We start from the raw sequence: 23,356 nt of genomic DNA, 5'->3' as shown, positions 1-23,356 counted from the left end.
TGACTACAAATGGTTACACTATTCACATAGAAAAGAGGACACCACTGTGTCTAAAAATAGCATTCTAGAGTAGTGGTAAGCCCACGCATGATGTTACTCATTATATCAGCTTCCATCTTAAGTTTATGTACTGACAATTTCAGGTCATATGGCTATAAGGCAGGACTGAGGAACATGTGGCTTTGTGGGTCATAAATCTGATCATTCCTCACTGTTAGCTACATATGCTGGCTAAAGCTGTGAGCAACTGTATGTAGATGGTCATACCTTTCCATCCCTGACATAAGGGAAATATTTTGTAGCTCAGAGTGTATTACATGGTCTCACATTAGTTCTTCCTCTAGGGAAAAATGTAAATAGAATTATACTTTTCAGATTTAGTTTTATAGCCCATCCCAGAATGAATATAGTTCTGGCTTCAACATGTGTTCTCCTTAGTTATATAACTACATAGGTAAAGGTAAAGGTTTCCCCTGACGTTAAGTCCAGTCGTGTCCAACTCTGGGGGTTGGTGCTCATCTCTATTTCTAAGCTGAAGAGCCAGCATTGTCCGTAGAAACCTTCCGGCATGACTGCATGGAACGCTGTTACCTTCTCACCAGAGCAGTACCTACTGATCTACTCACATTTGCATGTTTTCAAACTGCTAGGTTAGCAGAAGCTGGAGCTAACAGCGGATGCTCACTCCGCTCCTGGAATTTGAAACTGGGACTTTTCGGTCTGCAAGTTCAGCAGCTCAGCACTTTAACACACTGAGCCACCGGAGGCTCCGATAACTTTTCACCACTTACACGTGAATTAGGAGCCCACGGTGGCACAGTAGATTAAACCACTGAGCTGCTGAACTTGCTGACTGAAAGGTCAGTGGTTCGAATCCGGGGAACAGGGTGAGCTCCCACTGTTAGCCCCAGCTTCTGCCAACCTAGCTGTTTGAAAACATGCAAATGTGAGTAGATCAATAGGTACCACTTCGGCGGGAAGGTAATGGCACTCCATGCAGTCATGCCGGCCACATGGCCTTGAAGGTGTCTACGGACAACGCTGGCTCTTTGGCTTAGAAATGGAGATGAGCACCAACACCCAGAATCAGACCCAACTAGACTTAATGTCAGGGGAAAACCTTGACCTTACAGGTGATTTAAATTTATACTTTTCTAGAACTCAATATAATAATAATACTTTATTTATATTCCGCCCTTCTCCCCAAGGGGACTCAGAGCGGATTCCAGTATATAACAAACACAGGCAAACATTCAATGCCTTGTTACACTGAGACACACACACACACACACAGGCAAAGGCAAAGGCTTCTCCTTTCATTTCTGGCTGGACACGGGGCTCATCTCTGCCTCTGGGGGAAGTGGCTTCTCCATTTTCAAGCCGAGGAACCTGCGTTGTCACCTTCTGGTTGCATGGCCAGCATGACTGCTTGGAGTGTCTTTTGCCTTTTCCTGACGAAGCAGTACCTATTTATCTACTCACATTTGCATGTTTTCGAACTGCTAGGTTGGCAGGAGCTAGGGGTAACAGCAGGAGCTCACCTGATCCTGTGAATTTGAACTGTCAACCTTCCAGTCAGCAGATTCAGCAGCACAAGGGTTTAATCCATTGTGCCACCATGGCCCCAATTACAAAGGGAGTTAAGGGGTATTGAGATAAAGGATACTAAAAAAAAATCAAGACCAAAAAAATTAGGAGACAGAGGGCCCTTCTACACATATCCCAGGATCTGATCCCAGATTATCTGATTATTTCAGATTATATGGCAGTGGAGACATATAATCCAATTCAAAGCAGATAACCTGGGATATAATCCTGGGATATAAGGACAATGTACAAGGCGCCAGAGAGTCGAAAGAATAAAAACCAAGGCCCATTCAAACTACCAAATTGTAGCCTTATATTTCATTTTAATCGCCACAAAAACAGTGTATGGGGTTGTGGCATTCGGAATTTAAAGAGGAGAACTCTAATGCCTCATAAGACAATGTCGCCATGGCAGCTAAAACGGAATATAGTGCTAATATGAAGTAGTGTGAAAGGGGAACCAAACCAGAAGGAGATCGTCTACAGGGAACCAAGCAAAGACAAGAGAAGGAGACAAACCTATCAATGGTTAACAGACACTTATAATTTCAATTTATCACAACAGAATGTAGAAAGAAACATCCAGTTTAACTGCAAAAAAAATTGAATCCAAGAAACAAACTAGAAAGTGTGTTTTGGTCTCAATGAGTAGTTTCAAAGATTGTTGTCAGGAGAAGATGATAGGTGGACATGTACAAAGGCAAGCCACAACATTGTCTTACCCAAAAAAGATGACCAAGCATTCATTTCTCCAAAATCAATGGACACCGTATTCCAGAGCCACTGAATTATATTGACACTTGGGCCATAAAATGCCCTGGGTTTAGAGATAACAATACAATAAATTAATATTATATTAAGTTAATGCAATATTAAATGAGTACAATATTAATATTTAATATCACTTTTATGAAATGTATTGGAAGTCATATTAAATATTAAATTAAATTAAGGGATTAGTTACATAATAAACTGAACAATTAAGAATTTGTTGCTCTTTTGGGAGGCCTAGGGTCACCTGTCTGGGATAGCTTTACTGAAAAGTCTTTTGAAAACAAAGAAAACATGCTAACTATTGGGAAAATATCTCCTATGGCTGGAGAAACAGCAGATAGACTGTAGAATTCTATGGTTGAAACAGCCGTCGCAGGTAAAATAGTGTTCTCCTCACCATCTGTAATACTGATCTTAGATTCTACAATTCAATTAAAGTGTTTCAAATACATTCCCTGTCAGAGAGAACATAGAGCCTAAAGGAAGGCTTTGGCTCCTCACCTCTTTGTCATTCACCTTCCAATAGTAAAAGGCTCCGATAGCTCCAAAGAGGATTAGGATGGCACCTCCAATGAGCACGATAGCCCCAATCCTAAGAAGCCGTCCTGTGCTAGAGGGCTTTGCTATCACTGTTGAATATGCCTGTAAACAAGGAAAGGACAGGTTAAGATTGTAGAAAGGGGTGGTGAGAGGAAATAATACACTTTATTTATATTCCGTTTTATCTCCCCGAAAGAACTGAGTGGATTACAGTATACACGGAGCCCCCAGTGGCATAAAGGGTTAAACCCTTGTGCCGGCAGGACTGCTGACTTGAAGGTTGGGTTGGTGACCTGAAGGTTGCCAGTTCGAATCCAACCTGGGGAAAGTGCGGATGAGCTTCCTCTGCCAGCTCCAGCTCCATGCGGGGACATGAGAGAAGGATGGTAAAACATCAAAACATCCGGGCATCCCCTGGGCAACATCCTTACAGACAGCCAATTCTTTCACACCAAAAGCAACTTGCAGTTTCTCAAGTTATTCCTGACATGAGGGAACAATACACACATATATGGCAAACATTCAATGTCTATTAACGGTGAACAACAACAACATACAATGGACAGACAAAAGTCAAGGCCTTCTCCTTTCATCTCTGGTGTCTGGAGGCGATACTCAACTCCACCCATGGGGAGGTGCTCTTGTTCCATTTTTTTCATGCCGAGGAGCCTATTGTCTGTAGACATCTCTGATTGTGTTGCCAGCATGTCTGCATGGGGCCCCTTTGACCTTCCTGCTGAGGTACTATCTATTGATCAACTCGTGTGCTTTTGAAATGCTAGGTTGGCAGAAGCTAGGGCTAACAGCAGTAGCTCACCCTGACTCGCAACTTCGAAATGTCAAGCCTCCGGTCAGCAGATTTCCTGCAGCTAGCAGTTTAACCCGCTGCTCTACCCTTTAAAAAGCCCTGGTCTAAATTATCGGGTCTAGGATAAGTGATCAGTGTAGAATCACACTAAGTTTGCAAAACTTGTTTTCTGGACAATGACAATGACTCTAAGCGAGCTGGGAGAATATGATCACTGTGGTCCAAATATAAACAAAGAAAATAAAAAGCAGAACTTTCCAAACATGAGCTAGAATCCATGGTATCACAGAATCAAATTCCCAGTGATTCTTTCTTTCACAGGAGGTGTTTTATCCCAGCATCTCTGCATGCTTATAAGAGAGGCATTGCTTGTTCCCTTCCCTTACTAACCCACGGAAGCCAAAAAGCCTTTGCCAGAACTATTTCAAGGGGAGATAAATTCCTTTCTGCTCCTTGTTTCCAAGTAGGGCTGCCAGGTAAAAACCGCAGGGAAAAAGAGGCACTGGGCAGTTGTAGCATTTGCCATTAGGCACAGTCTCATGGCTTGAATGTTGGGTCCATATCTCAATAAAACCATGCAAACATCCCAGGTAGCTTTGGAGACTTGTAAGCCATGACTACTAACCATTACTTCTATTGGACAATACAACTTTAAGCTATGTTTATTCAGAAGTCATTCTCACAGGATTGGGATTTTGCACAAATGTTATCACAAACCATCCCAGCAACACAAGTGAAACTTTAAAGACTAGAGAATGCATGAGACACAAATGAGGATGATAGATGCCAGAGGGGTGCTTTTTTGGAAAGGAAAGTCTTAGACTGCTTGTAGTGTGTTGTCGAAGGCTTTTATGGTCAGAATCACTGGGTTGCTGTGAGTTTTCTGGGCTGTATGGCCATGTTCCAGAAGCATTCTCTCCTGATGTTTCACCCACATCTATGGCAGGCTGAGGATGCCATAGGTTGTGAGGTCTGTTGGAAACTAGGCAAGTGGGGTTGATATATTTGTGGAATGTCCAGGATTAAAGAACTCTTATCTGCCTGAGGCAAGTGTGAATGTTGCATTTGGGCACCTTGATTAGCACTGAATAGCCTTGCAGCTTCAAAGCCTGGCTGCTTCCTGTCTGGGGGTATCCTTTGTCAGGAGGTGTTAGCTGGCCCTGATTGATTCATGTCTGGAATTTGCCTGTTTTTGAGTGTTTTTCTTTATTTACTGTCCTGATTTTAGAGTTTTTTTTAAAATACTGACAGCCAGATTTTGTTCATTTTCATGGTTTCCTCCTTTCTGCTGAAATTGTCCACATGCTTGTTGATTTCAATGTTTAATTTACAGAGAGAACCTGCAATTCAACAAGTGCCACCTGGGCTGAATCTGTCTGTGGCTGCATGTTCCCACAAAGCACTCTGACCCAAGCTTTTCTTCCAGAGAGTGTTCTTTATGTTCACTGATATCTCCTGCACATTCAAGAACTGTCCTTGTTCTGGCTACCACCATAACTGCTTCATCACAGTGAAGCAAGGATCCATTTTAAATCCGGTTTCTGTCTCCTGCTGGATTCTGGGGTTTGTAGTTAATTGTGACTCGGGACCTGCCTGTCTGAGTAGCCCCCTCCTTAAACTATAAGCCCCAGAATTCTTCAGGAGGCAGAAATTGGATTTAAAGTGGACCCATGCTCTGTGATGAGGTCCTTGATGAGATGCTTTTTTGTAAAGGTAAAGGAGCCTAAGAAAATCCTATGCAATTCATGGGGTCCCCATAAGTTGACAGGTTGACTTGGAGACACGTGTTTGAACACCACTCAGAAAACAGAGAAATTCCAGACATGAATTAATCAGGGCCAGCTAACACCTCCCAACAGAGGATTCTCCCAGGCAGTAAGCAGCTCTACCTTGAAGCTGCAAGGCTATTCAATGCTAATCAAGGTGGCCAATTGCAACACCCACACTTGACTCAAACACACAAGAGTTCTTTCTCCCGCCCTGGACTTTTCACAGATACATAAACCCCACTTGCCTGGTTTCCAACAGACCTCACAACCACTTAGGATGCCTGCCGTAGATGCAGGCGAACCGTCAGGAAAGGATGCTTCTGGAACATGGCCAGACAGCCTGGAAAACTTACAGCAACCCAGAACTAGGCATTGTTTGTTACAGCTCGGCCCTTTCTGGGACAGGTACAGTAGAGTCTCACTTATCCAAGACTCGCTTATCCAAGGTTCTGGATTATCCAAGGCATTTTTGTAGTCAATGTTTTCAATACATTGTGATATTTTGGTGCTAAATTGGTAAATACAGTAATTACTACATAGCATTACTGTGTACTGAACTACTTTTTCTGTCAAATTTGTTGTATAACATGATGTTTTGGTGCTTAATTTGTAAAATCATAACCTAATTTGATGTTTAATAAGCTTCTCCTTAATCTCTCCTTATTATCCAACATATTCGCTTATCCAATGTCCTGCCGGCCCATTTATGTTGGATAAGCGAGACTCTATTGTAATTACAACATAACATTACTGCGTATTGAACTACTTTTTCTTTCAAATTTGTTGTATAACATGATGTTTTGCTGCTTAATTTGTAAAATCATAACCTAATTTGGTGTTTAATAGGCTTCTCCTTAATCTCTCCTTATTATCCAACATATTCGCTTATCCAATGTCCTGCCGGCCCGTTTATGTTGGATAAGCGAGACTCTACTGTAATTACAACATAACATTACTGTGTATTGAACTACTTTTTCTGTCAAATTTGTTGTATAACATGATGTTTTGGTGCTTAATTTGTAAAATCATAACCTAATTTGATGTTTAATAGGCTTCTCCTTAATCTCTCCTTATTATCCAACATATTCGCTTATCCAACGTTCTGCCAGCCCGTTTAACTTGGATAAGTGAGACTCTACTGTATTGTTATAAAACGTAGGCTTCTTGGTCAGATACAGAGAGGGTCACAATGCCCTCAGAACCAAAACTTCTAGAGTCTGAAAACTTTATGTCTGCAGATCTAATGTCTTCTATTTCTCCATACCTCACAACCTCTGAGGATGCCTGCCATAGATGTAGGCGAAACGTCAGGAGAGAATACTTCCGGAACATGGTTATACATCCCGGAAAACATACAACACTGCCTTCTATTATACTGGTTGGAAAGAAACAAACATGGTTTGCGCCCTAGAGAAAATGAACAGTCCAGAAAGCGCGGGAGGGGGGCCATCTTGGAGGCGCGCGGTTCTTTTTGTATAATTTCTCCTTCTTTGAAAAACGAGGCACTTTCTGTCAATGCGGAGGGGCTACTCACAGGGGGCCTGGCTTGCTCCACGTCTTCCGTCCCGGAGGAGGTGGCGATGGGCACCTTTTCCAGCTCCTTCTCGGCCATCTTTCCAGCTCCAAGTCCGCCTCCGGCCGGCTTTTCCCCCTGCGGCTCCTGCAGCCCCGACGGGACGCGCAGAGAAGGCGGGAGAGAGAAAGGAGGAAGGAGGGAAAGAAAAAGGGAAGGAGGGAGCGAGGCGGACACCTGTGGTGTTTGTGCGGAGGCCCCAAACAGACTACAAGACGCTGGAGACAAGGCTGCCCTTTCAGCGAGCACCGTTTGCCTCTTGCTTTGCCAAAAAGACCTCCTCAGGGAGCGAAGCAGGACTGCTCCCGTCTCTGGTGCGGAAAAGAATTGTGGACAAGTCTACATAGGCACCACCAAATGTAGCAGCATTGGCCAAACACGCATCAAGGAATATGAAAGGCACTGCAGACTGACTAACCCAACCAGAGAAGTCAGCCATAGCAGAGCACTTGAGGAACCAACCTGGAAACAGCATATTATTTGAGAACACAGAAGTGCTGGACCAGTTTAACATCGTGTTGTCGAAGGCAATGGCTGACTTCTCTGGTTGGGTTAGTCCAGGGGTCCCCAAACTAAGGCCCGGGGGCCGGATGCGGCCCTCCAATGTCATTTACCTGGCCCCCGCCCTCAGTTTTATAATATAATATCTTTATATCAGTTTTAATAATATAATATATTGTATATACATATAATATTGATAATAATCTTATGTTATACAATATACTAATAATAATACCATTTAATAATATTAATTATATGTTATATATTACATATTATATAATAGTATAGTGGTATAGTTCAATATAGTAATATATAATGCTAATATTGTGTTATGCTAATAATATAATATATTGTATGTACATAAAGCTGCTCTGAGTCCCCTTTGGGGTGAGAAGGGTGGGATATAAATGTAGTAAATAAATGCAGTAAATAAATAATTAATTTTAGACTTAGGCTTGGCCAAAATCTGACATGACTTGAAGGCACACAACAACAACAACAACAAGAATCCCAATTAACTTGACTATCTCATTGGCCAGTAGCAGGCCCACACTTTCCATTGAAATCCTAATAGGTTTATGTTGGTTAAAATTGTTTTCATTTTTAAATATTGTATTGTTCTTTCGTTATTGTTGTTGTTGCACTACAAATAAGACATGTGTGCAGTATGCATAGGAATTTGTTTGTATTTTTTTTCAAATGAAAATTCGGCCCCTCAACAGTCTTAAGGATTGTGGACCGGCCCTCTGCTTAAAAAGTTTGGGGACCCCTGGGTTAGTCAGTCTGCAGTGCCTTTCATGTTCCTTGATCCTGACCCCCAGGTTAAGAACCACTGCTTTAACCAAACTCAGGGATTTTGTAGGATGTAGCCATGGCTGTGCAATTATAGCATTACAATTGTAGCATGAATGAGCCCCAGAAACTAAATACTGCATTGCTACAGGGCCTCTAGTCACCAGATTATGATTGTTATTTACAAACCCATAATCATAGTGCTTTACAAGAGATGAATGTGTTGCTGTGAGTTTTCCAGGCTGTATGGTCATATTCCAGAAGCATTCTCTCCTGACATTTCACCCTCATCTATGGCAGGCATCCTCAGAGGTTGTGATGTCTGTTGGAAACTAGGCAAGTGCATTTTATAAATCTGTGGAATGTCCAGGGTGGGAGAAAGAACTCTTGTCTGTATGAGGCAGGTGTGAATGTTGCAATTGGCCACCTTGATTAGCACTGAAAGGTTTTGCAGCTTCAAAGCATGGCTGCTTCCTGCCTGAAGGAATCCTTTGTTGGGAGGTATTAACTGGACTTGATCGTTTCTTGTCTCGAATTTCCCTGTTTTCTGAGTGTTGTTCTTTATTTACTGTCCTGATTTTAGAGTTTTTTAATATATTGGTAGCCAGATTTTGTTCATTTTCATGGTTTCCTCCTTTCTGTTGAAATTGTCCCCATGCTTGTGGATTTCAATGGCTTCTCTGTGTAGTCTGGCATGGTGGATGTTAGAGTGGGGTTGTTGTATGTCTTTCGGGCTGTGTGGCCATGTTCCAGAAGTATTCTCTCCTGACGTTTTGCCCACATCTATGGCAGGCATCCTCAGAGGTTGTGAGGTATGGATAAACTACGCAAGGAAAGGAAAAATATATATATATCTGTGGAGAGTCCAGGGTGTGGCAAGAGTCCTTTGTCTCTGGGAAGCCAGCATTAATGTTTCAGTTAATCACCCTAATTAGCATTGGAAAGGTTTTGTCTCTTGCCTGGGGGGGCATCCTTTGTTCAATCAATAGCTGTCCTTGGGGCTCCTCTGTCCTCAGAGTGTTGGTTCCCATCTACTGTTTGGATTTTAGAGTTTTTTTAATACTGGTAGCCAGAGGGATCCTCTCTCCTCTGCAGGAGTCTACCGGATACCATGCAGCTGTGGACAAGTATACATAGGGACCACCAAACGCAGCATTGCCCAGGCACATGAAAAGCACTGCAGACAAACTCAATCAGAGAAATCAGCCATAGCAGAGCACTTGATGAACCAGCCTGGACACAGTATATTATTTGAGAACACAGAAATGCTGGACCACTCCAACAACTATTATGTCAGACTACACAGAGAAGCCATTGAAATCCACAAGCATGTGGACAACTTCAACAAAAAGGAGGAAACCATGAAAATGAACAAAATCTGGCTACCAGTATTTAAAAAACTCTGAAATCAGGACAGTAAATAAAGAACAACACTCGGACACTGGGGAAATCCAGTCATGAATCAATCAGGGCCAGGTAACACCTCTCAACAAAGGATTCCCCCAGGCAGTAAACAGCCAGACCTTGAAGCTGAAAGGCTATTCAATGCTAATCAAGGTGGCCAATTGTAACATTCACACTTTCCTCAAAGAGACAAGAGTTCTTTCTCCCACCCTGGACTTTCCACAGATATATAAACCCCACTTGCTTAGTTTCCAACAGACCTCACAACCTCTAAGGATTCCTGCCATAGATGTGGGTGAAACATCAGGAGAGAATGCTTCTGGAACATGGCCATACAGCCTGGAAAACTCACAGCAAACCCAACTTAGTAATACATCAGAGGTGTCAAACTCATTTTCATCAAGAGCCACATTAACCATATGGTTGCCTTCCATAGATTGAGAACACCAACTATAATGTTTTAACATATTGATCCATGCTCTTTAGTTTTTACCCTATTTGGGTCTCTAGATGCTATAATAATAATAATAATAATAATAATAATTTATTCTTATATCCTGCTCCATCTCCCCAAGGGGACTCGGGGCGGCTTACAAAGGGACCATGCCCAAACAATATAAAAATACAACAGTAAAAACAAATCCAAACAGCAATAAATACATAAAAAGCATGCAACAACAACAATTTAAAAACAATTAAAACATATTTTAAAACAATTAAAACATCACAACTCCCATCACTTCTGATTACATTATGGGCCCTTCTAGACAGGCCCTCTATCCCAAGATCTGATCCCAGGTTTTCTATTTATCCCAGATTATCTGGCAGTGGGAACTCATATAAACCATCTTAATGCAGAAAACCTGGGATCAGCTCCTGAACTAAAGGGCCTGTCTGGAAGGGCCCTATGTAACACATTTTTTATGTTCCTGGGATATATATGCCATTTCCTAATTGGTTCTATCATAGGAAAAAGTTTATTAAACTCTAAAAACTTTGTTTTGGTGGGAAATTCTGCGGCACATTTTGCTATAGTTTTTCAATGAACATCTCATCAAGTCTCAACCAATTCAACATAGTTTGTATCAGCCACAAAAAACAAAGTCTCTGGAGGTTAGCAACTACTTTTAAAGTAACTACCACACAATTAAACAGGAAATAACACTTTCAAACCAGGAACAGGATTTTTTCCAAATTTTGTTACATAGTGTAATTGTTTTACATAGTGGTCAGTGCTCTTCAGTTTTTACCCAGTTTGGGTCCCTGGATGCTATTGAATGACAGTTCCTATCACTTTTTATTATTATTTGCCATGCGGACTTGGGATAGTGGGAATTGGAACCCACCAGCATTTGTGGCTCTGAGGTTGGGAAAATGTTAAAGGACATTTTAAAGTGAAACATTGTACCCACATGCCTTGTGTTGTCAAACCTGCAGCCTTTCAAGTGTTCCCTTATCCCAACTCCCATCAACTGTAGTCATGATGTCTAATGATGAGGAATACAGGAGTTGTAGTTCAACATTTGGAGAGCCACATAAAATGATATAGTGGGTCAGATTTGGGCCACAGGCCTTGGATTTAACACGTGATCTACATTGTAGAATTAATGCAATTTGACATCACTTTGACTGTCACGACCAGTTGCGGACTGGTTATAAAAATATTAGTTGCCAGGAGACACAGGGGGGGGCACCCACAAAAGGTTCTATGTAATGTACGCATCAGCCTTACATAACTGGAATCAGGATTATTATTTTTAGAGTTGTTTATTATATTAAATATAAAGTTTAATATAAATTATTTTATTATTATTTGTTATTAAAAGAGTAATACAATGTACATTTTAGTTGCATACCGTAATAATCCTATATTTCTTCCATTCTAAGACTCACTTTTTCCCTATATAAATATCTCTAAAAATGGGGTGCCTCTTAGAATTGCAGGTGTATCTTATGCATTTTTGTTGGTGATGGTGGTACTGAAATTATATTGTGTCTTAAAATCAGTGGCGCCTTTGAAGAAATGCGATACTGGAACTTCAATAATTTTTCAAGTTACTGAATGTTTAACTTTAAAAATATATTGCCAGAGGTTGTGAGATATATTGGAAAGGGAGTTTCCTATATATTTCACAACCTCTGAGGATGTCTGCCGTGGATGTGGGCATGGATGTGGGCGAGACGATGGGAGAGAGTGCTTCTGGAGCATGGTCAGGCAGCCTGGAAAACTCACAGCAACCTAGTGTTTCCGGCCATGAAAGCCTTTGAAAACTCAAGGCTTATTATTATTTTGATTATTATTGCTGGTACTACTATAAGTATATATGTTTACTCTTAGTATCATTGCTATAACACTAACATTGCTACTGTATTACGAGGGTTATCCAGAAAGTAGATTACGTTTTGGAATTAAAAATGAACAAAGTATAGGAGAAAACATTTACCATATGCAGTTGAAAGCCACACCTAAATAGCACTTCTCAACATAGTCGCCATTCAAATCTAGGCACTTATCATACTGATGAATGAGCTTGGCAACTCCTTCCCCACAAAACTCTGCCGCTTGTGTCGTCAACGCAGTATTTTGGCAACGATGCTCAGCTGCAGAAAGGGGTGACCAGCTGGTTGAGGACGCAAGTGCATCCTGCGGAAGGGCAGAACCTGACGGCTGAGCTACAACAACTGGAATATATGGCAGTGTGGACTCAGGTAAGAGGAGGCTCTGTGAGAGCGAAGTTGTTTTTCTGCATGAAAAAAAAAGCTCAGCATGGAAGCAAAGACGGAAGTATAATGAACTTTATGTTATGGGAACCTTGTTTTTGTAAATAATGCAGCCATATTATTTTGCTACGAAGTAAAGCCTCCAAAGAAACAGATAACATTGGTATGTGTATTTTGTTCTTTTTATCACTTTTGGCTACTGATGCTAGGTAACGCTGCTGCTAATAAGTTACTCTGCTGTACATTTATGGGGGGGGGTCTTTTGTTAATAAGCCCACTCGCTCAACATATATATCAGTATAGGAGAGATGGTAACCATGGAGGCCCCTAGACATTGTTAGACTATGAGTCCAGAAGTCTAGTCAGTGGAGAGTAATGCTGGAAATTACAGCCAAACAATATCTGGAAGGACGTGTTATTCCCATCCTGGTGTCAAGTCTGGTCTGCCAAGTAGGAAAATGAGATTGTAGAGTGAGTTTTAGCACCTCTGAATGTTGGACAGAAATGAGGGTGGGATGAGTTTTTAAACTATTTAAACACATGGAAGTTCCCTGCTATTAACAAAGTGGTATTATTCTATCCCTCAGTGGCACAGCGGATTAAACCACTGAGCTGCAGAACATGCTGGTTGAAAGGTTGGCCCTTTGAATCCGGGGAGTGGGATGAGCTCCTGCTGTTAGCCCCAGCTTCTGCTAGCCTAGCAGTTCGAAAACATGCCAATAGACCAATCTGGCGGGTGCTCCATGCAGTTATGCCGGCCACATGGAAGTATCTATAGACAACGCTTATAAATGGAGATGAGCACCAACCCCAGAGTCAGACTTGATGATAATTAATGTCAGGGAAAAACCCTTACCTTTACCTATGATTTTAGCCAAACTTGCCAAGCCTGTACTTGAGTTTTGAAGGGATTGTTTTTCTTCTTTTTTGCTTGCAGACATGTTTTTTTTTCTGTTTGTTTAGTCCACCTGGGGTAGGAATTATAAGTGTGGCAACCCTCCTTCAGAGGGGAAGGCTGAATCAGGACACACGTCATGGCGTGGCTGCAGCATCATTTGGCTGCATGCATAGACTAGACTTGAAGTACATTTTGAAGCTAACGGATTTAGATCTAATATCTATCTTTACTCTTAACGCTTTTAGCACTTCAGACATTAACAGAAGCCAGTCCAATAAAAATTTAACGTATCTATTACGTATGTGTTCTGTTTTATTAAATGAAAGATTAAAAAGATGCCTGGTTCCTTCTTTCCCAGGACTCCCACAATGTCTACTCTTCAGCTGGTTTTGAATCCATCCCAGAACATCCCTGATTGTGTCACAGGCTCTTTTAAAAACATGTATTCTAGATTTTTTTTAAATGAGCCTGAACTATTAAATGTTCAACCACATGTTTCCAGGGACCCTTCTCTTTTCCTTATTTTTGCTGATCAGATGCTTTCTTCACAATTATACAATCTTTTGCCTTGTCCAATATCTTCCGAAGCCATCCATGCCAAGATGTCTCCCTTTCCCCTCCCTTCTCCACCCACTTCTGCATGTGTGTGTGTCATAGAAAATTAAACTAAATGCCTGGGCTTGTTGGCTTCAAGCCTCTATATCGCTGTAGAAGAAAACACCAAGGCTGCCTCTCAGGGCCCCTCTTTCTCTGAAGACAGGCTAGCTTTTTGTCAGTGTCTGTCATTAGCAATCAAATACTCAAAAAATCTTAACAGGCACAGATGTTGCTGAAAATAAATGCAATCACAGTTCATTAGATCAGAAGCAAGGCATGCTGTGTGACTCTCTAATTGGCTTGTGCCTGGATGGAGGGATCCTGTTGTAGCTCATTTCTAATGATAAGTCTTCTGATCTTCTTCATTAGCAAGCAATTTACTATCCCCATAAGGGTATGAGTGGATGTAGTCGATGTCTGTTCTGATAAATGTGGGAATTCAAGACTTTGATCAGGGCTGTGTGTGTGAGTTCCATGCCTGTACACATGTGCACTGAGGGTGTGTGGGTGTGCACAAAGTATAATACATATAACCAGCTTCCTGAGCATCACAGGATTTGTTTAAAACACACTCCGTCTCAGCGTCTAGCCCTTATGATGGGAAAGGTGAGACTTGAAAGTGTGGTGTACATCTGGGAAGTCTAGAGGTCAGGTCATATATATAAATACATAAATATATAGGAACTTTGAGCTCTGTATTATATAGGATGAAATTGTGGGTCTGTCTGGCCCAGTACTTGTGGTCTCAGTCACAGATTTGTTTATTTATATTCCTAGCAAAAGCAAGTCAATTTTATAGGACCCTGAAATTGGGATTTTCTCTATGCAAAAGCCTGTGTTCTGGTACTGTGCACAGTCCCTATAATAAATAATATCCCGGTTGCCATAAATAGGCTTTCAGTGCCAGACTCTGCTGAATTAAAATTCCAAATTATGCAGTTTGCTAAATCTGAATAATTTATAGTAATATTGTCACATCTTATAAAAAAAGCAGTGAGTATGGCCCACTCTTAAATCTCATAGTTCTGTTACCAAGGTGACAGTCGAGTTAGTCTGTTGCAGAAAATAGTGAAGAGTCTTGTGGCATCTTAAGGATGAATGATTTTGAGTGGACTGGAGTCCATGAAAGCTTATGCCAAATAATACGTACAAAAAGGAAAAATATGGTCCAGAATTGCATAATGAAGATGCCTCTTCTTCCTCTTTTCTATTAAATGTTCAGTGTTGCATTCCTTGGGGCAGGGACCTGTGCTTCATGAACTTTGTAAAGCATATTGATGATGGTAGATAGGTAAATAAGGAGCCCTGGTGGCAAAGTGTGTTAAAGCACTGAGCTGCTGAACTTGCAGACTGAAAGGTTGCAGGTTCAAATCCCGGGAGCGGAGTGAGCGCCCACTGTTAGCTCCAGCTTCTGCCAACCTAGCAGTTTGAAAACATGCCAATGTTGAGTAGATCAATAGGTACCGGTCTGGTGGGAAGGTAACGGCTCTCCATGCAGTCATGCCGGCCACATGACCGTGGAGGTGTCTACGGAAAACGCCGGCTCTTCAGCTTAGAAATGGAGATGAGCACCAACTCCCAGAATCAGTCATGACTGGACTTAACGTCAGGTGAAACCTTTACCTTTACCTTTAGATAGGTAAATATAAGGAGCCCCCAGTGGCACAGAGGGTTAAATCGCTGAGGTGCAGAACTTGCTGACCGAAAGGTCTGTGGTTCAAATCCGGGGAGTGGATTAGCGTCCAAGGAAAATGGTTTAAAGTAGAAATAAAATATCAAAATGATTTGTAAATTCCTACTATCGTGTTTAAGATAGATCTAGCTGTCTATGTAATACTGTCTCTGAAGAAAGAATAATGTCAATTTCACCATTCAAACACATATATATATTATCATAAAGGATATATAGACACGTATATTTCTGTTAGATCCTCTCTCCTATAGACCCAACTGGGTCCTCATTCGTCTATATAATAAACGCATGCAGCACAGCATACATGGATGTCAAAAGGCAAAATTGTCCATAATCTCTAGTATAAGTACAACACAACAACAGGTAATCCTGGGTAAATAGTCCTTGTTTCGGGAAGTTCTTCTTCAGGTTGTGTTCCTTTAAATACAGTTTTGCACTTCTTTTGATAGTAGTCTATAATTTTTCTCATTCATCAACTGTAGTATGATGTATTCAAATGTAATGCTGTCTCATAGTCTTAATTGCATGTGTTTGGCTCTGCTCCAATTCAATGTGTGTCAGTGCTTCTTGTATTATTTTGTCCATATTTTGTCCATTCAATTTTCAAGCTGTTAGCCCCAGCTTCTGTCAACCTAGCAGTTTGAAAACATGCAAATGTGAGTAGATCAATAGGTACTACTCCAGAGTGAAGGTAACAGCACTCCATGCAGTCATACCGGCCACATGACCTTGGAGGTGTCTATGGACAACGCTGGCTTTTTGGCTTAGAAATGGAGATGAGCACCAACTCCCAGAATTGGACATGACTAGACTTAATGTCATGGGAAACCTTTATCTTTACTAGAGAGATAAAATAGCCAGTTCAGCCCACTGGTTAATACTAAGTGCATTTGGCCACTGCCTGTGTTTTTTAAATGTCAAACCTGGGCATAAGCAGGTAAGAACATGAAACTCTTTTTTCTTGGTTCCTGTTCAGAATATCTCCTTAAGCACCCAGTTGCATTATGGTTATAATACTTTTCCATGTTACAGTACACTTGGGTTTGTTGGATTACAACAAAATACTCTATGACAAGTAATCTGAGCACCCAAAAAAAGTTCTATACAACTTGAAAACACTATTACTAAAGCTATAGATTGTTATCACTCATCTGAAAACGTTGGTGTGATTTCTCTCTTGCAGATTTATCCATGCAGAATCTGGGATTCATGAAAACCCATATCCCTGGAAACCAAATTGCACAGGTGTTTTTTTTTTTGTATGACAAGAGGGAACCATTTCAACTTGATTTTAGTCTATGGCTTTTGTGTGACTTTTTTTTTTCTCCCAGTGCTATTATTTTTCAAGCCATGCTTTGTAAATGGAAATGGGTTTGTTGCACAGAGGAGGATCATTTTGGGATTGGCTGAATGAAGTTTTACATAGCTCTAAAATAAAATAAACAGGTTTCCCATTCATGAACTCTAAATGCAGGCTGTGGAATGTGAAGTCCAATGTTTGAAGATCTAGGGACAAAAAAAGGTGACCAACGAATGCCTCCTTTGAAACACTGAACCCAGGGACACTGGTTTCTGTGTGCAGTCTACTCTTTCAACAAAGCGTGTGTGCTCAGCTGCATTAAATGATCTGCTCAGATGGCATGCCTTTCAGAAGGCCATTTTTCGCTTTGTCTAATAATATTAACTACTGGACTGAATAGCATTTTGAAGTTTTGGAATGTAACAAAAAGGCAGTGATGCTTCTTGTTGAAAGCACTTGCTTGTCTCAGATAAATACACACTCTTGTTTCTCCCCACTAGATCACCAAAGAAGTTTCAAATAATCAGCCCTGTCTTTGAAAGAATTTGGTGAAAGACAGCCTGTGCAAAAAAAGGAAACCAAATCTTGCATCCTTTGTTTCCTCTGAGCAGGCTGAGGAGGAGTTAACTGTTCCTGCTTTTGTGGATTTAAGAAAAGAAAGGTTATAGAATCAGAGTTGGAAGAGACCACATGGGCCATCCAGTCCAACCCCCTGCAAGAAGCAGGAAAATCGCATTCAAAGCACCCCCGACAGATGGCCATCCAGCCTCTGTTTAAAAGCCTCCAAAGAAGGAGCCTCCACCACACTCTGGGGCAGAGAGTTCCACTGCTGAACAGTTCTCACAGTGAGGAAGTTCTTCCTAATGTTCAGGTGGAATCTCCTTTCCTGAGGTTGAAGCCATTGTTCCGTGTCTTAGTCTCCAGGGCAGCAGGTCTCAGCTGTGAAGGTCATTGAGGCTAGCTGAGAAGAGGCCAGTAACAGATAACACCTGCGAAAGTAGGATTTTAGGGATTGGAGATTGTTACCTGGGTGCTGGCTGCAATACCAGTGCTTGAGTCAAGATTCTGGACTCTTTTTAAGTCTTAATTTGTTGTGTAAATGAAATAAGAGAGAAAAAAGGCATCCATAAAAAGAAAAAAAGGGTTAACAACATATCATACAGCAATCAAATGCATATCAGATACAAACCATTAACAACTGTACAATTATCACTTATCAAACCCCTAACCCCTCTTACCTCGCACCCATGAACCCATCACACAAGACTTTTTGACACCAATCAATGTGGATCTCATATTTAAGAAGCATCTACGCTTGTATCTTATTTGCAAAGTCTTCATTATTTCCTCCTCTAATACCATTTGTTAGCTTGGCCATTTGAATATACTCAAGTTAGTACTGTATATACTTGAGTATAAGCCTAGTTTTTCAGCCCTTTTTTTAAGACTGAAGAAGCCCTCCTCGGCTTATACTCGGTTGAAGGTCCTGGTTGGCTTATATTTGGGTCAGCTTATGCTCGAGAATATATGGTAAATTTATTATTTTTCTCTATTATTATTGGTATTATTACATTTATTATTTTTCTCTATTATTGGTGCTTCTATTACATTTATTTTACTCTATTTATTATTATTATTAATTCATTTATTATTTCACTCTGATATTATTATTATTACATTTATTAGTTTACTATATTTATTATCACATGTATTATTTTACTCTATTATTAAAAGGATACATAAGCACATTTACATTGAAGAAGATGAGAATAATGATTTAATCAGAGTTGGACAGTCTTATCTTAAATTTGAGCTTTATGTAAATAAATATTCAAAAACATTTAACCTACTGATGCCTCAATTAATGTAATTTTATTGGTATCTATTTTTATTTCTGAAATTAACCACTCTCGGCTTATACTTGAGTCAATGTTTTCCCAGTTTTGTTGTGGTAAAATTAGGTGCCTTGGCTTATATTTGGGTCGGCTTATACTCGAGTATATACGGTACTTTATCTTTTCATTCTTTAATGGTAAACTCTTTTCCCCCCTTCCAAGATTTTGCTATTGTTAGTCTTTCCACAACAAAGCTATATTGACGAATTTCTTCGTCTCCTACATTAATACTCTTTCTGAATAATCCTAAAAGGCACATTCCCAGTTTTTTCTTAAGCTTTTTGGTGATCATATTATTTGTCTCTATCACAACCTTTTCCCAGCCCCTCCACCTTGCCTTTGTTTGAGCTTGATCGCTCCATGTCTCCATCCCAGGTCTATTCAGACCTGCCTATTATGCTGGCTCACAAAGCTGCCATTCTAGACCTTTATCTTTTGTGGGGAGTGGCTATTTAATTCTTTATAGAAAAGGTAGGCAAAACACAGGCAGGCAGAAGAAATTGTACCATCTAGTTTAACACTTTGGACCAAGCAGTTTCTTGTGCTGCCTTGAAAGAACAGTGCTGTATTTGCCAATAACACTTTGAATCCTATACTGAGTCCTCACTAGAGTAGACCCACTGAATCAATGGTTGAATGGTGAAGATAAGTCCTGCTCCCAGTGAGAAAGCCCTATCAAGTAGCCAAGGAGATTTTTTTTCCCGTGTCAGGAGTAACCTGAGTTGCTTCTGGAGTGAGAGAATTGGCCGTCTGCAAGGACGTTGCCCAGGGGACGCCCGGATGTTTTGATGTTTTACCATCCTTGAGGGAGGCTTCTCTCATGTCCCCACATGGAGCTGGAGCTGATAGAGGGAACTCATCCGCGCTCTCCCTGGGTGGAATTCGAACCTGCCAGCTTTCAGGTCAGCAACCCAACCTTCAAGTCACAAGGCTTTTATCCCCTAGGCCACCGGAGGCTCCTCACCAAGGAAATAGTACACTGGGGTATTTGAAATGAAGTGGCTCTATGATTTAGATTGAATTGCAAATGATTCTGCTGGCCCTGGGAAGGTCTATAAACACTCAAATATTCCATCTTGGACTTCTCTTCCTGTGAATAAATTCCAGAAACTTATCAAGGCCTGTTTCCTAAAATATAACTATTCAGTCCTATAACACAATCATTTTATCTGCTTGAGGACAGAAATAAATGCCTTGGTCTTGAGTTTGGGTGAGTGTCCATTTCTTCCTCCATCTCAGGTGAGTTCTCATCCCTGCCTCTATCGTGGGTTTTGGTGGATCTGCGTCATGGATCTCTTTCTGACTCTTGCCAATCTCTTTCCAGATCATGTATAAGATTTTATCTGTATTTCGGTCTTCGGTGAGTTTTTTTTATGTGTCTGGGGATAGGCTCCATTTTTGGCAGAGTGCTTTCTCTGTCTTGGCTGTCTTCTAAGGTCCCTTCCACACAGCTGAATAAAATCCCACATTATGTGTTTTGAACTGGGCTATATGGCAATGTGGACTCAGTTAACCCAGTTTAAAGCAGATATGTGGGTTATTCTGCTTTGATATTCTGGGTTATATGGTTGTGTGGAAGGGACCTTAATTTAGGCTGGTGAGTTTTCATCACCGTTTCTATCTTTGGCCTCAGGAGAATCTGTTTCTTAATTCTGCTTTCACAAATCTTTGTCTTAATGTTGGTCTCTTTGCATTCTCTTCCTCTGTCTCTCCAGTTTGTGTGTATTTGTCTCCCTCTCTTGGGTTCAGATCTGATTCTAGGATATTTCTTTCTCCTTCTTCAGTGTGTCTCCATTCCTGCCTCAATCTCAGTCGTGGGTGAGTCTCAATTTCTGCCCCGGTTGAGAATCTGCCTTGGTCTTGAGTTTGGGCGAATGTCCATTTCTTCTTCCATCTCAAGAGAGTTCTCATTCCTGCCTCCATCTTGGGTTTGGGTGGATCTGTGTCATGGATTCAACTCTGACTTTTGCCAATCTCTTTCCAGGTTGTTTATGAGACTTTGTCTATGTTTAGGTCTTTGGTGAGTTTCTGTATGTGTGCCTTGGGATAGGCTCCGTCTCTGGCAGAGTGCTTTCTCTGTCTTGGCTATCTTTTTAGATTTATCCGGTGGGTTTCCATCTCCATTTCTATTTTAGTTTGAGGAAGTCTTTTTTTCTGTCTTGGTATTTCATTAGTTTTTGTGTTAATATTCGGCTCTTTACAGTCTCTTTCTCTCCGTTGAACTTGTGTGAATATTGGGGTCTCTCTTTTGGGTTCAGGTGTTACTCTAGCACATTTCTTTCTCAGTCTTTAGAGTGTTTCCATTACCGTCTCAGACCTGGGTGACCCTCCATCTCTGCCACGATTGAGAATCTGCCTTGGTCTTAATTTTGGCTGAGTGTCCAATCTCTTTCCAGGTCATGTATATGTCTGTGTTTCGGACTTTATTGAGTTTTTGTATGTGCCTGGAGATAGTCTCCATGTCTAGCAAAGTGCTTTCTCTGTCTTCAGTGTCCTTTTAACTTAGTCTGGTGGGTTTCCAATTGCCATTTTTATTTTTGGCATCAGGAGGGGCTGTTTCTTTCTGGCACTTTGTCTCAGTGTTGGTCTCTTTGCAGTCCCTTCCTCTGCCTCTCAAACCTGTGTTTACTTGTTTCTCTCTCTTGGGTTCAGATCTGATTCTAGGATATTTCTTTCTCATTCTTCAGTGTGTCTCCCTTCCTGCATCTGTCTCAGACTTGGGTGAGTTTCCATCTCTGCACCAGTTTTGAATCTGCTTGGTCTTGAGTTTGGGTGAGCATTCATTTCTTCCTCCATCTCAGGTGAATTCTCATCCCTGCTTCCATCTTGAGCTTGGGAGGATCTGTGTCATGGATTTCACTTTGACTCTTGCCAATCTCTTTCCAGGTCATGTATGAGATTTTGTCTGTATTTCAGTCTTGGAGAGTTTTTGTATGTGTCTGGGGGTAGGCTCCATCTTTGACAGGTTACTTACTTTTTTTTTTTTGGTTGCCTTTTTACCTTCATCTGGTAGGTTTTTATCTCTGTTTTTATCTTTGCCTTCAGGAGGTTCTGTTTTCTTCTCGTGCTTTCACTAGTCTTTAGTGCATCTACATTCCTGCCTCAATGTTGGGTAAATCTCCATATCCGTCTTGGTTGTGGGTGAGTCTCTATCTCTGACCTGGTTTTGAATTTGAATTCTCATGCTTGCCTCCATCTTGGAGATAGACAGACAGATAGATAGATAGATAGATAACAATACCCTCCCCTTCCTCAATCTTGGATGTGCATTAGACTTATGGATAGACCTAGCTTACTAAAAGAAACTCCATAATCAACTTATTATACTTTCCTTGGCCTATCCTCCCACTCTTATGGTATAAAAGTGTGAAAATGAAATTTAAAAAAATATTTTTTTCAGTGTTAAGTATCAGAACTGTAGTTCCATTTTGGTTCAAATAATAGTTAGCATATTTGACATGGAATTGATACTTTTTAGTGCTTCAAGGGAGATGGGGGAACAGATCTCCAGGAAAATTTCTTCCAGATTGTCCAAGATTAACTTGGAATTGTCTTGTTTGGGTGAGTGTCTTCTCTACTACAAAGCCTGGAACCAAATGGAAGCGGCCTCCACCATCACTATTCTCCTGCTGTTGCTTCTGCTATCACAGCTGCTTCTTCCCCTTGCCACTTCTTGGCAGCTCCCAAGCTGCTCTGATGCCAACTCACCCAGACACTCGGCTTGTCAGGGAGCTCTTGCTGATGAATGACCTTGCAGCTTAGGTCCACACCATTATGCTGCTGGTTTTTTCCCCAAATTGCTACTCACCTTTGAATGCTGTGGGGAAGAGCTAGCAAGCCAGAGCAACCATTGATGGATTGTGACTGAGGGTGACTATGAAGACATGGCTCTGTTAGCAACGATCTGGTCCTCCATTTCTCCTGTTGACTTTTTCTTTTATTACAAAAAATAGGGACATCTGTGTGGCTTGAACTCCATATACAGCCACATGGACTATTCCACTTTATCAGTTATGAATGATCCCTGTGTAACACAGAACAACTCTCTGCAAAGCCAATTGGGATCAGAAGTTGTAATTTTTTGCTTACTGCTGTGTGTTTCTATTGGTAGAGTCTAACTTATCCAAGCCTTGCTTATCCAAGTTTCTGGATTATCCAAGCCATTTTTGTAGTCAATGTTTTAAATATATCATGATATTTTGGTGCAAAATTCCTAAATACAGTAATTACAACATAAGATTACTGCGTATTGAACTACTTTTTCTGTCAAATTTGTTGTATAACATGATGTTTTGGCGCTTAATTTGTAAAATCATAAACTAATTTGATGTTTAATAGACTTCTGCCGGCCCATTTAGCTTGGATAAGTGAGACTCTACTGTATTTTGAATGCAAGGGGATGTAACCTGCAGTCTGGGATTTTCTCTAACATTTCATCTTAGTGCCACTTCAGTCAGCCACACAAGTACGAGGGTTGAATGAAAAGTAATGCCTCCACTTTTGT

General features: G+C 40.9%; 1 protein-coding gene across 2 annotated transcripts in view; it reads right to left on the bottom strand.

Annotated features, from left to right (window-relative positions):
- cnmd (chondromodulin) overlaps positions 1-7,336 on the bottom strand; it is a 40,542-nt gene extending 33,206 nt beyond the window's left edge. The window contains exons 1-2 of one of the 2 annotated variants that reach the window (XM_008106826.3): positions 7,013-7,336; positions 2,863-3,003 (exon numbers count right to left, since the gene is read on the bottom strand). In XM_008106826.3, the coding sequence (XP_008105033.1) occupies positions 2,863-3,003; positions 7,013-7,090 (219 nt within the window). In that variant the 5' untranslated portion in view covers positions 7,091-7,336. The remainder of the gene's footprint in view (positions 1-2,862; positions 3,004-7,012) is intronic. The other variant, XM_008106825.3, reaches the window with a different exon arrangement.
- Positions 7,337-23,356: the final 16,020 nt, after the last annotated feature.

This window comes from Anolis carolinensis, chromosome 3 (genome assembly GCF_035594765.1).
Source record: "Anolis carolinensis isolate JA03-04 chromosome 3, rAnoCar3.1.pri, whole genome shotgun sequence".
NCBI classification, from domain to species: Eukaryota; Metazoa; Chordata; class Lepidosauria; order Squamata; family Dactyloidae; genus Anolis; species Anolis carolinensis.
This window is presented reverse-complemented; position numbering and strand designations above follow the sequence as displayed.